General features: G+C 35.6%; 3 protein-coding genes and 1 non-coding gene across 4 annotated transcripts; 3 read left to right on the top strand and 1 right to left on the bottom strand.

Annotated features, from left to right (window-relative positions):
• Positions 1 to 921: 921 nt before the first annotated feature.
• LOC131005895 (protein DA1-related 2) lies at positions 922 to 3,696 on the top strand (the record flags this gene model as incomplete). The annotated part of the gene is given in 10 exon segments (XM_057933015.1): positions 922 to 1,009; positions 1,075 to 1,189; positions 1,301 to 1,421; positions 1,551 to 1,634; positions 1,717 to 1,836; positions 1,938 to 2,150; positions 2,327 to 2,389; positions 2,473 to 2,588; positions 2,927 to 2,985; positions 3,094 to 3,696. Coding segments are annotated over 10 exon segments (1,329 nt in total), but the record flags the coding sequence as incomplete, so codon positions are not given.
• Positions 3,697 to 4,483: 787 nt separating this feature from the next.
• Positions 4,484 to 7,659, top strand: LOC131005945 (probable aldo-keto reductase 2). The gene is made up of 5 exons (XM_057933069.1): positions 4,484 to 4,939; positions 5,512 to 5,712; positions 6,160 to 6,332; positions 6,413 to 6,515; positions 7,164 to 7,659. The coding sequence occupies exons 1-5, from the start codon at positions 4,724 to 4,726 to the stop codon at positions 7,500 to 7,502; spliced, it is 1,032 nt and encodes a 343-aa protein (XP_057789052.1). The 5' UTR covers positions 4,484 to 4,723; the 3' UTR covers positions 7,503 to 7,659.
• A 250-nt stretch (positions 7,660 to 7,909) lies between these two features.
• Positions 7,910 to 7,993, top strand: TRNAY-GUA (transfer RNA tyrosine (anticodon GUA)). The gene is given in 2 exon segments: positions 7,910 to 7,946; positions 7,958 to 7,993. It is a non-coding gene; the product is annotated as a tRNA-Tyr (tRNA).
• Positions 7,994 to 9,291: 1,298 nt separating this feature from the next.
• LOC131006037 (40S ribosomal protein S30-like) lies at positions 9,292 to 10,265 on the bottom strand. The gene is made up of 3 exons (XM_057933197.1): positions 9,974 to 10,265; positions 9,752 to 9,889; positions 9,292 to 9,457 (listed from the first exon to the last, which is right to left on the bottom strand). Exons 1-3 carry the CDS (start codon positions 9,975 to 9,977, stop codon positions 9,411 to 9,413), a joined length of 189 nt encoding a protein of 62 aa, XP_057789180.1. The 5' UTR covers positions 9,978 to 10,265; the 3' UTR covers positions 9,292 to 9,410.
• Between the last annotated feature and the right edge of the window lie 1,946 nt (positions 10,266 to 12,211).

The following is a 12,211-nucleotide window of genomic DNA, read 5'->3' as shown; positions in this document are numbered from 1 at the left end:
GAACCGTTTTGCCACTCGTGGGAGGATTGCAACTTGCAAGTAGCTAACTGACATGTTTTAATGGAGTTCTGAAAAATGTGGTTGTGTTTAATTTCAAGGTTGAATTTTCATCACCGACACCATCAGCGGTTGGAATATTATACTTTAGTGATTATTTATATACGAATTTGAATATGAAAGTGTGGTTTGAAGATATGTGGAATATATTCCTGATGAAATTATCTATAGAGATATTTCAAATTGGTATCATATACTTATCCTACTTTTTGGAGATTTTTCTTATCTCCTCAGATTTTTTATCTTAAGCATAACGAGTTGTGGATTACATTATTCCTAAAAATATATGGTTTTGTATAGAGCTAAACTACATCATCCATAGTATTGGATATCAGAAAAAGAAATTAACTTAGGGCTAATTAGTGCTTAATTCATATCATCACGGAATGTTATGTTTGCATTAAGAAGTGACTACAATTGTTGGAATACTTTTTTGATAAATGAAAATAGAGCTTCGGCGATATATTTGATACGTTGTTGCTAATTGCAGTTGATACTTACTCTATTATAGTGGGATTGCTATATCATAATTTGAGCCCCTTCTAATGATAAACATCTGCGATCAATCCGAGACTAGAAAGACTAATTTCTCAATTTAAAAAATAATTTATATTTTTCACACCAATTTGATAAGTTCATGAAAGTGACTAGCTACAGTTTCGGATTACTGGAGCTGCTTATTGTACTACGCTACACTCAACTCACTCTCAATTTGCTCAAAGTTTGCATTTACATGGACTGATCCAAAATGTAAAATATCCCTATTATTTCAAATTAGAAAAGTTATAATGGAAGTTATGAATGAACCATTTACGACTCTGTAAACTTATCCTGCTTGGTTCTGAAGAATTGATCCCTCTGCAGGATGACCACTCTCGAGCCAATAAAGAAAAGGAAGAATTAGATCGTGCAGTAGCTCTCTCTTTGAATGAAGATTTAAGCAAACCAAATGGTAATATCTTCTTGTTACTTCCTCAACAGCATCTATGTAATAACCATGGAAAACTTATTGTGCAGGATATAGATGGAGAACAGCCAACGATGAAGATCTAGCGAGGACACTTCACGATAATTTCAACTCAGCACCGTACCCTCAGTATGGCCCTAGAGATTATTACCAGGAGGCCTATAGGTACTTCATTTTACAAATTTTGTGCAAAGAAATCTTGAAAAACTTATTTGCAAACGCCTTGAGTTTGATCTAGCTGGTCAAGTTAGGCAATGATGCGTTGATCTTTTGCAGAAAATGTGGAGGTTGTGATCGTGAAATCGTGCATGGAAATTATCTGGGATGCATGGGGACGTTTTATCATCCCGAGTGCTTTTGCTGCTGCGCATGTGGTTACCCAATTACTGAACATGAGGTAGGTTGGCCCTTTGGTCTTGAATTACTGCTCTAGTAAGAATTCATTGATCATCACATTATTATCGATTTGTAGTATTATGACCTTTTTAATATGTAATTCTTATTGGTTTATTTTTCTTTAGTATAGTTCTCTTTGTCAGGAAAAGACACATACCATAAGTCCTGCTTCAAAGAGCTCACACATCCAAAATGTGAAGTCTGCCATCAGTTTGTAAGTTGCATCATTTAAATCCCAAGTCCAAAGTGTTCAAATGTCATTGTCGACATTAATTTGCTACTGTCCTAATCTGCAGATTCCCACTAATGGGGCTGGCTTGATAGAATACAGATGCCACCCATTCTGGTCTCAAAAGTATTGTCCTTCACACGAACACGACAATACAGCTAGGTGTTGTAGTTGTGAGCGTTTGGAGGTATACATTTTTGTTACTGGTTTTGTTCAACATTGCTGTGGAACTGAAGCTTCTACACTATCAGATGAAATTCTGCAACTTACGGTTTGTGTTGTTTCAAGTCATGGAATACTAGATACATATCGCTCGGAGATAGTCGTAGTATATGCTTGGAGTGCATGGAGTCGGCTATTATGGATACCGGTGACTGTCAGCCGTTGTACCATGCCATTAGGGACTACTATGAGGGATTGAATATGAGAATCGATCAGCAAATTCCAATGCTTCTTGTTGAAAGACTAGCCCTTAACGAGGCTATTGAAGGCGAGAAACACGTAAGGATTTTCTCCACCTCCATTTTTATATTGTTTTTCTTGTTTTATTTATCCGAATCATTACTAGCCCTTAACGAGGCTATTGAAGGCAAGAAACACGTAAGGATTTTCTCCACCTCCATTTTTATATTGTTTTTTTTTTTGTTTTATTTATCCGAATCATTACCATTTTGCAGGGTTACCATCACATGCCAGAAACAAGAGGTTTATGCCTATCAGAAGAGCAGACCGTTACTAGTGTAAGCTCTCTAGTAGCATTGAATCACTCTTTCCTCGAACAATTCAAGTATTATAAGTTCTATGTCGTCTGACCAATATTCAGGTGTCGAGAAGACCAAGAATGGAGCGCTGTGGACTAGTGGGAATGAGGACACAACCGCAGAAGCTGGTCAGGAGGTGTGAGGTTACAGCCATTCTGGTTTTGTATGGCCTTCCAAGGTAACTGTGATTTTCTATCAACGAGTCCTCTTTCGCTGGATCATAAAATTTAGTCTCGGCTATTATGGATACCACCTCCGTTTACCTAGATCTGGGGTTTGTACCACGAGCAATAATAGGAAGAAGCATAGAAATGCCATAGAAATGCTTCATGTAGGAGTTAGATTTCCTTGAAATGTTTGCACTAATAGAGCTAAAAACTATATAAGATAAACGAAAGTTCTGTATTAGCAGAGATATTCCTTGCAGAGTTTCATATCACCCTTGGCACGTGATGGAGAACTCTCGAATCTCCTACACGATATTGTCTGAAAGTACTTAATGAATTCTTTCTGCAGGTTGCTAACCGGAGCAATCCTTGCACACGAGTTGATGCACGGATGGTTACGTCTCAATGGTAATTTCCGCGCCCTTTAAGTTGCTCCACCTCACATAAATGGGATGGTTTGTACTTGTTTTCTAGGTTAAAAATCATTCAACTTATGGCATGTTATGCATTGTGCAGGCTATCGTCGTCTGAGGCACGAGGTGGAAGAAGGTATCTGTCAAGTGCTGGCTCGCCTATGGCTGGAGTCGGAGGTACTAAACATACCATCCACCTTTACAGCTTCATCCTCGTCAACAGCTTCGTCTTCATCCTCATCATCATCGTCGTCGTCTCCTTGGTCAGCATCCAAGAAGGGAGGTAAGTCCAGTGTCGAGAACAAGCTAGGCGAGTTTTTCATGCACCAGATCGCCCACGACGCCTCCCCAGCTTACGGAGGTGGGTACAGGGCTGCCATGGCGGCAGTGAACAGGTACGGTTTACGACGTACCTTGGACCATATTCGACTCACGGGAACTTTCCCGGAATAGCAAGTTGAGATGGAAAGAGGAGCTCCTCGGAGAAGATTGAGTTGATCATGAAAAATGTGCATCACCTCCTCCTAATATTTTTTGGGGCCTTGTCTGAGGAGCCCTTTTGATTGCAGTGACAAAAATACTCTGAATTCAATGTTTTTTTTTTTTTTTAATTATTATTATCAAACTCTGGATCATATCATCTATTCAGACAACTTTAAATGTGAATGCATAGTATATGTATGAAAATTGGGGTTTCTTTTTTAAATTGTGGTCTTGAGATATTCTTCTCCACATTGAACTGTTTTGAGTTTGTTTTAGAAGATTGGTTGAATAAGGCCTTTTTATGTTTTTTCTTTTTTTGTTGGATTTTTGTTTAAGAACTGTAGCAACTCAAAATTTATTGCATGTGCAGAATACATAATACATGCACAACTTTGAAACCAAAACTAGAAGCTATCAAGAATTTTGAATGAAACCAGGAAAAAGAAAAATCTCAATATAATATCTATATATATAGAGGGAATGGATCAAATGAAAATGCTTACCTTTATGCGTTTTCACCATAGAGCGCTTTTAAAATAGTCATTTTGAAGAAGGAAACATAATATTTGGCTACTAATTGAAAAAACACAAAATTTGGCCATTCATTACGTGTAAAGACTGTTTTATCCTTAATTATAGTCATTTAATATAACTGTACTCATCTAAGTATTATCAGCACACAAGTATATGACACTAATATGGCCATAAGTATTATTCGTGCAACACTGAGTATATATATGACACTAATTGTTCCATATATGCCTAATCCGCACACAAATTCATCCGCACACAAATTCGAATCCGACTCGAATCTGATCCGCCTTAATTAAGGGTGAAACAGTCTTAAAACGTAAAAAAAAATGTCAGATTTTGTGATTTTTTAATTAGTGGCTAAATATGGTGTTTCTTTCTTCAAAATGGTCCTGCGAGTATATTGTATCTTATCACCAAATACGTTTATAGCTTAGGCCAGAAAATATATATTTCCAGATAAATTTTGTTTTAATTCAATCTCCATTGCCACTGCCGATCAAATCTTAACACCGGTTTTCATTTCTCTCAAACGAAAAAAAAAAAAAAAAAGCAACGTAATATAAACAACACATTATTCGATCGAATTGAATCCATGCGATCAAACTGAAAAGGGAAAAAAAAAATTAAAACCAATGAACAACGTATGAAAATTTTTCGAAATCACGAAGAAGAAAAGGGTAGGTGCATTGTGATTGGGTTTGGTGGAATCACAAGTGATGGAAGTGAAGGTGCCGAGGGTTAAGCTGGGGTCGCAGGGCCTCCACGTCTCGAAGCAAGGCCTTGGCTGCATGGGCATGTCCTTTCTCTACGGCCCCCCCAAGCCCGAGGCCGATATGATCAAGCTCATCCATCACGCCGTCGATTCCGGCGTCACATTTCTCGACACCTCCGACATCTACGGGCCCTACACCAACGAAACCCTCATAGGCAAGGTGCGCCGTGATTTTTGATGTTTTCTAAGTTTTCGGTATTTTAATCGAATTATTGCGTTATTTCTTTTGATACTTTTCGACGTGTGTAGGTGTTGAATTAGTTGTTGAACCGAATCGTTGGATGAAATTTGAGAAGAAATTGTTGTCGATTTTGCTATTTATTATACGCCACTTTGGAGTGTGCAAATGGCTAGTGATCTTGGTTATGTTTCATGAATTTTAGGAGAATTTTCATTGTTAAATGTGAGTCTCTTTGGTTGTGTTTTGGGCGAGAGATTGGGGGAAAATTGTTTTAGGGAGACCTAGAGCATGTAAATGATTGCCTTTTGGGATGAATTAATTGCCATTAAACTAGAATTGTAGGCAAATTCTTGTTTTCATGGGCTATTTGGGGGAATTGGGATCTAGTTTTTGATTAAAGGGATCTAGTTTTTAAGGACTTAATATTTGATCAACCTAAATGAACCACCTGAAATCTGTGAATTTCACTAGTAAATTCATGTTGAGGAGTGTAATAGGATTTTTGATAGGTTAGTCATAGGCAACTTATTTTCTTACTGGAAATGGTATAGGCCTTGAAAGGGGTAGCGAGAGGAAAAGTGCAAATAGCTACAAAGTTTGGGATAACCACAAAGGATGGGAATACGGAGATACGTGGCGACCCACAATATGTGAGGGCAGCATGTGAAGCAAGCTTGAAGCGTCTTGGCGTTGACTACATTGATTTGTACTACGCTCATAGGATTGATACCCGAGTGCCAATTGAAGTCACGGTTTGATCTCTTTACTCATCAGTTGTTTGCGCCAAAGTGCATCATTGTCATAGTTGAATTGAAGTTGTCAACTTATAGATTTAGTTGTTGCCTCAAATGTGTCTCCTCTTTGTGTAAGCATCTATATATACTTCTTTCTTATGTTTTGGATGGTGGAGAGATGGACAAGAAAGTTGTCATGTCCCCGCATAGGATGTAAACCAATATTTCAAAAGATTTATAAGTTGGTACACTTTACTCTTCTTGGAAACTTGAGTTAATAATTTTGGAAAGCAAGGATGCATATCAAGTAGTTGCTAGTGGCCCACGATGAAGATAGTTCTTGTTCTTTTTAGTTTGTAGCTGATTATTGCTAGGAAGAAAGAGCCAGCCGCGTAAAATGTTATGTATGCTTCATTTTGTTCACTTATATGGTGTTCTGCTAAACGACTGTGGCATTATTTCAAGATGGGAGAACTAAAGAAACTCGTTGAAGAGGGGAAGGTAAAATATGTTGGTCTGTCTGAGGCCTCTGCTTCAACAATCAGGAGGGCTCATGCTGTTCATCCATTAACTGCAATTCAGAACGAATGGTCTTTGTGGTCAAGGGATTTGGAGGACGAAATAGTTCCCACATGCAGGCAATGAATTCTCTTCCATTTATCTACTTTCTAGAATGTAAGAAATATTAAATATTCATTTCTGTTCTTGTCAATTTCAGAGAACTTGGCATTGGAATTGTTGCATACAGTCCACTTGGGCGGGGTTTCTTTTCTTCAGGTGCTCATTTGATACAGAATTTGCCAGATGGTGACATGCGAAAGGTTAGTTGTAACCTTTATCTTTCTCAATGATTTTAAAGTAGGCTTATGTAATTGTGCTCGTTAGATAACTCATGGAACTTAAAAACGTTGAATCTGCATATCTTGATTTGGACCGAGTCTAGTACTTATACTTTTCAATGTGCGATCAAAAGTTGATATCCCTTTCTATATATGTTAACTACATTGTCATTTTGAAATAGAAAGATTTAGAGCAAAAGAAAAGAAAAATAAAGAGAGCTTGTCTTGATGGAATAGGTTGTGCATTTCTTAAAAGCCGGAGAGGATCTCTGCTCTCCGGCTAATGTTAGCCAGAAGTATTAATGTTCAATTAAGACCTTCTATAAACCTTGAATCAGATGCATGGCAGGCTCCTACTGTTCGTTCGTGCTTTGATTTATAAGATGTAAAATGCATAATGTGTACTTCAAGGACTTGATTAATGCTGCACTTTCTGTGATATTCATCTCTTGAGATGAATTTTTTTTGAAGAAGTTGTCGCTGCAGAGTATGTTGTAGGCTAGTTTTTAGGTATCTAATTTTCTATCAGATCATGTCACTTGTCAAACTATTACCTCGATCTTATATAGAAGCAACACCTCTTGTGAAGAAAGATGCTAATTATGTTGGTGCATCATTCTTGTGTTGTAGAGTCTCCCAAGGTTCCAGAGAGAAAATCTCGAAACGAACAAGGTGGTATTCGACAAGGTAACTGAGATGGCAGCACGAAAGGGTTGCACCCCGTCTCGACTGGCGTTGGCCTGGGTCCACCACCGAGGAGACGATGTGTGTCCCATACCGGGCACCACCCAGATCACAAACTTGAACCAAAACATAGGAGCTCTCTCTGTGAAACTAACTCCACAAGATATGGCTGAACTCGAGTCCTACGTCTCCGCTGATACCGTGAAGGGTGAAAGACATGCTCTGATGGCTAGCACTTGGATCGCCTCCGAGACACCTCCGCTCTCCTCTTGGAAAGCTGAGTAGGTACGAACGATCCACGTGTTTTCTTCGTTCTCCACACGAATACAATAATTCCCATGACTCAAAACAAGTAGACTGTTTAGGTTTGTAGCTATCTTCGTGTTCACTGAATAATGGTTGAATGATGGAAAGACTTGATACATATAGCTCTTCTGTTTTATCCATTTGTTGCAAATGATGTTCAATTCTTTTATTCCAATACTACCAATGTACATGTACATGCAGTATTTGGTGTTTATTAATGATATAGTGACCTTATGATAACATTTTCGAGCTTTTGATTCGTGCTTTGATTTATTACAGAAAGAAGAAATGTTTGTCAATTAATTAATTTAGTAAAGGAGCATGTTAATTGCAGAGCCCCAAGAAGAAATCGAACTTATATAATGATTATAGTATATATAACGTATCCGACCTTAGCTCAGTTGGTAGAGCGGAGGACTGTAGTGTGTGCTGAAATCCTTAGGTCGCTGGTTCGAATCCGGCAGGTCGGATTTTTTGTCCCTCGAAAATATGATTTCAATTTTTATTTTTATTTTTCCGCAATTGCTACGAAATAAGTTGGCTTATCTCTTGATTAAAAAAAATATATATTTCAAGCCTTTTTATCTTATTACATAATTTCGCACTCTCATATTATATCTAAATAAACTGTGATGATTATTTGAGTGGATGACCAAACTTTTAGATAAGGAAGATTATTCAAAAGTTCTAATCTATCCGACTTACCACTCGAAATGTTTCATTGCCAGGAAAAATAGGTTGTCTAGAAAGATTGTTTGCCAAATCAATAAAAATTTGCTACTTTTTATTTATAATTATTATAGAGTCTAAACAATTTCACTTACATTTAAAATGTAACCTTACTCGTGTGTATTGGCCAAGCGTTAAGGAATTTTCAAATGTAACCTTACTCGTGTGTATTGGCCAAGCGTTAAGGAATTTTCAACTCTAATGTAACACGGTTTTTAAATTTCTTTATTTAATACAATTAATTTATCCAAAAAAAAATTTAAACCTTATTCTACTAATGATTTCACATTTTATTAAAATCCATGACTATCATAATATGACAATTTTTTTGTAGAAGAAGGAAATAACAATTTCAAAAATTGAAAAGGCAAGCTGATAGATTGACTTATTCAGATAATTTTTCAAAAACTATCCCCAATTTACGTTTTCACTTCAAAAATACATCAATTTTGAAAAATATTCGACGATTTATATGAAAAAATTCAGCTATAGAATGACGAGTCACCTCACCAGAGAATCTGCTATCGATATAATAAAATTGAAGAAAAAATCTTACTCGTCATTCAATCTGTAAAGTTGGGAATAAATAAGAAAAAACCAGGGGGCTTAGCCCACTGGCCACCAGGTCCTCACATAAGTGAAGTGACCCGGGTTCGATCCCTCTTGGGAGCGAATTGGAGATTGGAGATATAAGGTGAATTTTGGTGAATGGAGAGATAAGGTGGTTCTTGGAGTGGATGGAGAACTAACTACTAACATCTAACATGACTTTGCCCGATCAAAAAAAAAAAAAAAAAAAAAAAAAAAAAAAAAAAAAACTGAGAGTTTTTGAAGTATAATATTTTTTAAAGTTAACTTAAAAGTGAAAACACAAACTATTATTACCACTACTTGGTATGTTTATGATTAAACCTTTTGATTATTTATGCCAATTCTCAATTCATTATTCCAATCGAAACCAACAAAAATTACTTGCACCCTTTACAATTTACTGTAATGGCTGTTCAAACTATCAAGACAACAATAGGAGACAGACAAAAAAAAAATTCAAAATTTCACTGCTCACATTTAATTATGTTCAAAATGATAGGATAAAGTTTAATCCAGTAACTAGCAAAACTAAAACATGATCAAACCAATAAAATTCTTCTTCACCCATTACTTCTCTGATGAATTTGGCCCCTTCTTCTTTCCAAAGCCAACAACTGCAACAAATGCAAAAGAGAAAAAAATAAATTATAATCACATCTCAAAACCCCAATTAAAAGAGAAAAAAAATTATAATCACAAAAAAACAAGCAGGCCAAGCGTAAACAATGCATTGTGTATGGGATGAGGCCCCAAATTGATCAGAAAATAGCTAAGAAAACCTAATTAATTACTGGAAAAAAATTCAGCAAAGCACGAAATTAGGCATAAACAACAGAAGAGTAAGGCGCTTAGATGCAACACAACACTTAAAACCCAAAAAACTACAGAAAAAGGAATGATAAGGTTACCGGCGGTGACGAAACGACGGTTGTACTGCATCCGCTTGTGAGCTCGGCCGCGCGGCTTCTTCTTCTTGTCCTGCTTCGCCACCTTGGGCGTCTGCCCTCTCACCTTTCCGGCACGCGCCAACGAACCGTGAACCTTACCTGCAGATTTTATTCGATCAGCGCTGCCTCAATACCAAATCAACATAATCAGATCGTACAGTAAAAACCGCTGCCATGAATTACCCATGATTGCTTGGATTTCCTGAGATCGAGAGGGAGAATGGCGGCAATTGGAGGGCTACGGTGAGAGTTAGGGTTTTCCCAATTATCATCGTATATAAATTGGGTCTTTTTTGGGAGATTGAAAGCCCATTGAATTGGATCGTGAGCCCATGAAGGGTTGGGCTAAGCCCTGACTAGGCCCGTCAGGCCAACTCGGCCCGCTATTTTGCTGGTTTTATTAAAAGGTTATGAGTTCGAATTCCACGAACAATTTTGATTTTCTATGTGATTGAAAGGTTACGAGTTCAAGTTCAACCAATAACTTAAATTGTATATATATATAGATATAGGATAGAGTTCTATGGAGACCATAAAAAATTCGAAGAACGAAGATTAAATCGTGTGCGTCGATCTTGGTATATCCAAGGGTGATGATTCATCTGATGAAGATTAGATATTTTCATTAATTGTCATAGATATAGGCAATCAAATCTTTCATTTATGAAATATTATTTTGATGAAGAGTCTGTTACGTGAATAATGCATCCACATATTATTATGTTCATTGATATGTTCGTAGAAAATACTAATGAACATACTAATGTTCGTTGATATGTTCGTAAAAAAAATAAACGAACATACTAATTTTTGTTGATATGTTGGTAAAAAATAAATGAACATGCTTCGGATTTCAAACTTATCCTCTAGTAGGATTTGGCTTTAGCTTGGGAGATTGAATTTGTAATGCATCTCATTATTTCCAGCATCTAATTTTGTTGTTTACTACGTTCCGATGAGCTTAGTATCTTATTGTTGGATTGCATCCATCATTCGTATTTAAATAAAATATTATTAAATTTAAAAAAATGGGATAATGGCCACATATTTTATTCCTTGTAATTAATTTTTAGTTAAGATTCTCTTGATCATGTTCAATCATGTCTTTTTGACATATTCTTTTACTTTTTAAGGTGTTCTCTTTAATTGATAAATTTATCATGAATAAATAAGGGTTAATAAAAAAAATTCTTTTAATTTTTTCTCATTTTTTATAAAAGATAATTTCATCATTTCTCCTCATTGTCACTTCAAGAAATGATAATATTATCACACTAAAAATAGAGGGATAATATTATCTCTTCTTGGAGTGAAAAGAAGGAATGTAAAATGGTAAAATTCTATTTTGTAAAAAATGAGGAAAAAATAAAATAAATATTTAAATGATTTTTTTTTATTATTCCTTATTTTTCTGCGATAAATTTATCAACCGAAAAGAACACATTTTTATTAGAAATTTTCCCCTAAGAAACTTTTATCTATAGGTTTGAATAAGATTCTGACTCTTGAGAATTTTCCCATGTGTTGAAGTTCTAAGTTCTAAGATGCTTTCTGGCTGTCCTTATATATATATTCTTTCTTTCTTTTTTTTTCTTTTTTTTTTTGAAGAGGATATTCTTTCTTTCTTTGGTTATATACATTGTTACCACATCTGTCTCTTGAAAGTTGAAAACAACCTTTTTATTTTTTAATCGCAATTAATTTCTGCATTATTGATCAATATAGCCCATGCTACACGTCAATCGGGTAATATTTAATTTTCATTTTTTCACTTGATTTTTCAACTTCAGATTGAATATCAACAGACATGGGTTATTATTTTCTATTAGTTAGTCATTGTTAATTGTTTTAAGTGAAGGTCGGGTGCAAAGTAAAGGTCAATTGTTTAGAAATTAATATTCAAGTCTTCGAACCCTATACTTCTTTATAAATTAAAATATTATTATGCCTTGTTTTGATTTTGATGGTGTTAATTCATATTCTTATTGGACCAATTTCTTCCTTTATTTATTTATTAATTTTAAAATTCTTGACCATAGTTTCTAGCTAGTAGTTCACAAACTACACAAGAAATATAATAGTAGCATATATAAATTATATTTAGTGGGCTCAGTCTTAGAGACGTTACTCGACAACGAAGCGAAACTGAATTGATAAGACGTTTTCTCTCTAATAATGAGGTTTGGAGTTCGGGTGATCACAAGGGAAAAATAATGAATTATTATTGAATATTCATTTTTTAGCGGTAATGACTAATTAATGAGCTAGTAATAGAGTTTATGTATTATGTGATTAATATTTTTTTCTCCTATTACAAGAAAAAGTATAACTATCCGGGTTAATTAGAATCACAAATCATGTAAGTATTGGAAATTAGTCTCGTAACGTAATTAGCACGAAATTCATAATGAAAAAACTTAA

Source organism: Salvia miltiorrhiza, chromosome 1, assembly GCF_028751815.1.
Source record: "Salvia miltiorrhiza cultivar Shanhuang (shh) chromosome 1, IMPLAD_Smil_shh, whole genome shotgun sequence".
Classification (NCBI taxonomy): domain Eukaryota; kingdom Viridiplantae; phylum Streptophyta; class Magnoliopsida; order Lamiales; family Lamiaceae; genus Salvia; species Salvia miltiorrhiza.
Note: the sequence above shows the minus strand (reverse complement) of the source record. Positions and strands in the feature narration are given on the sequence as shown.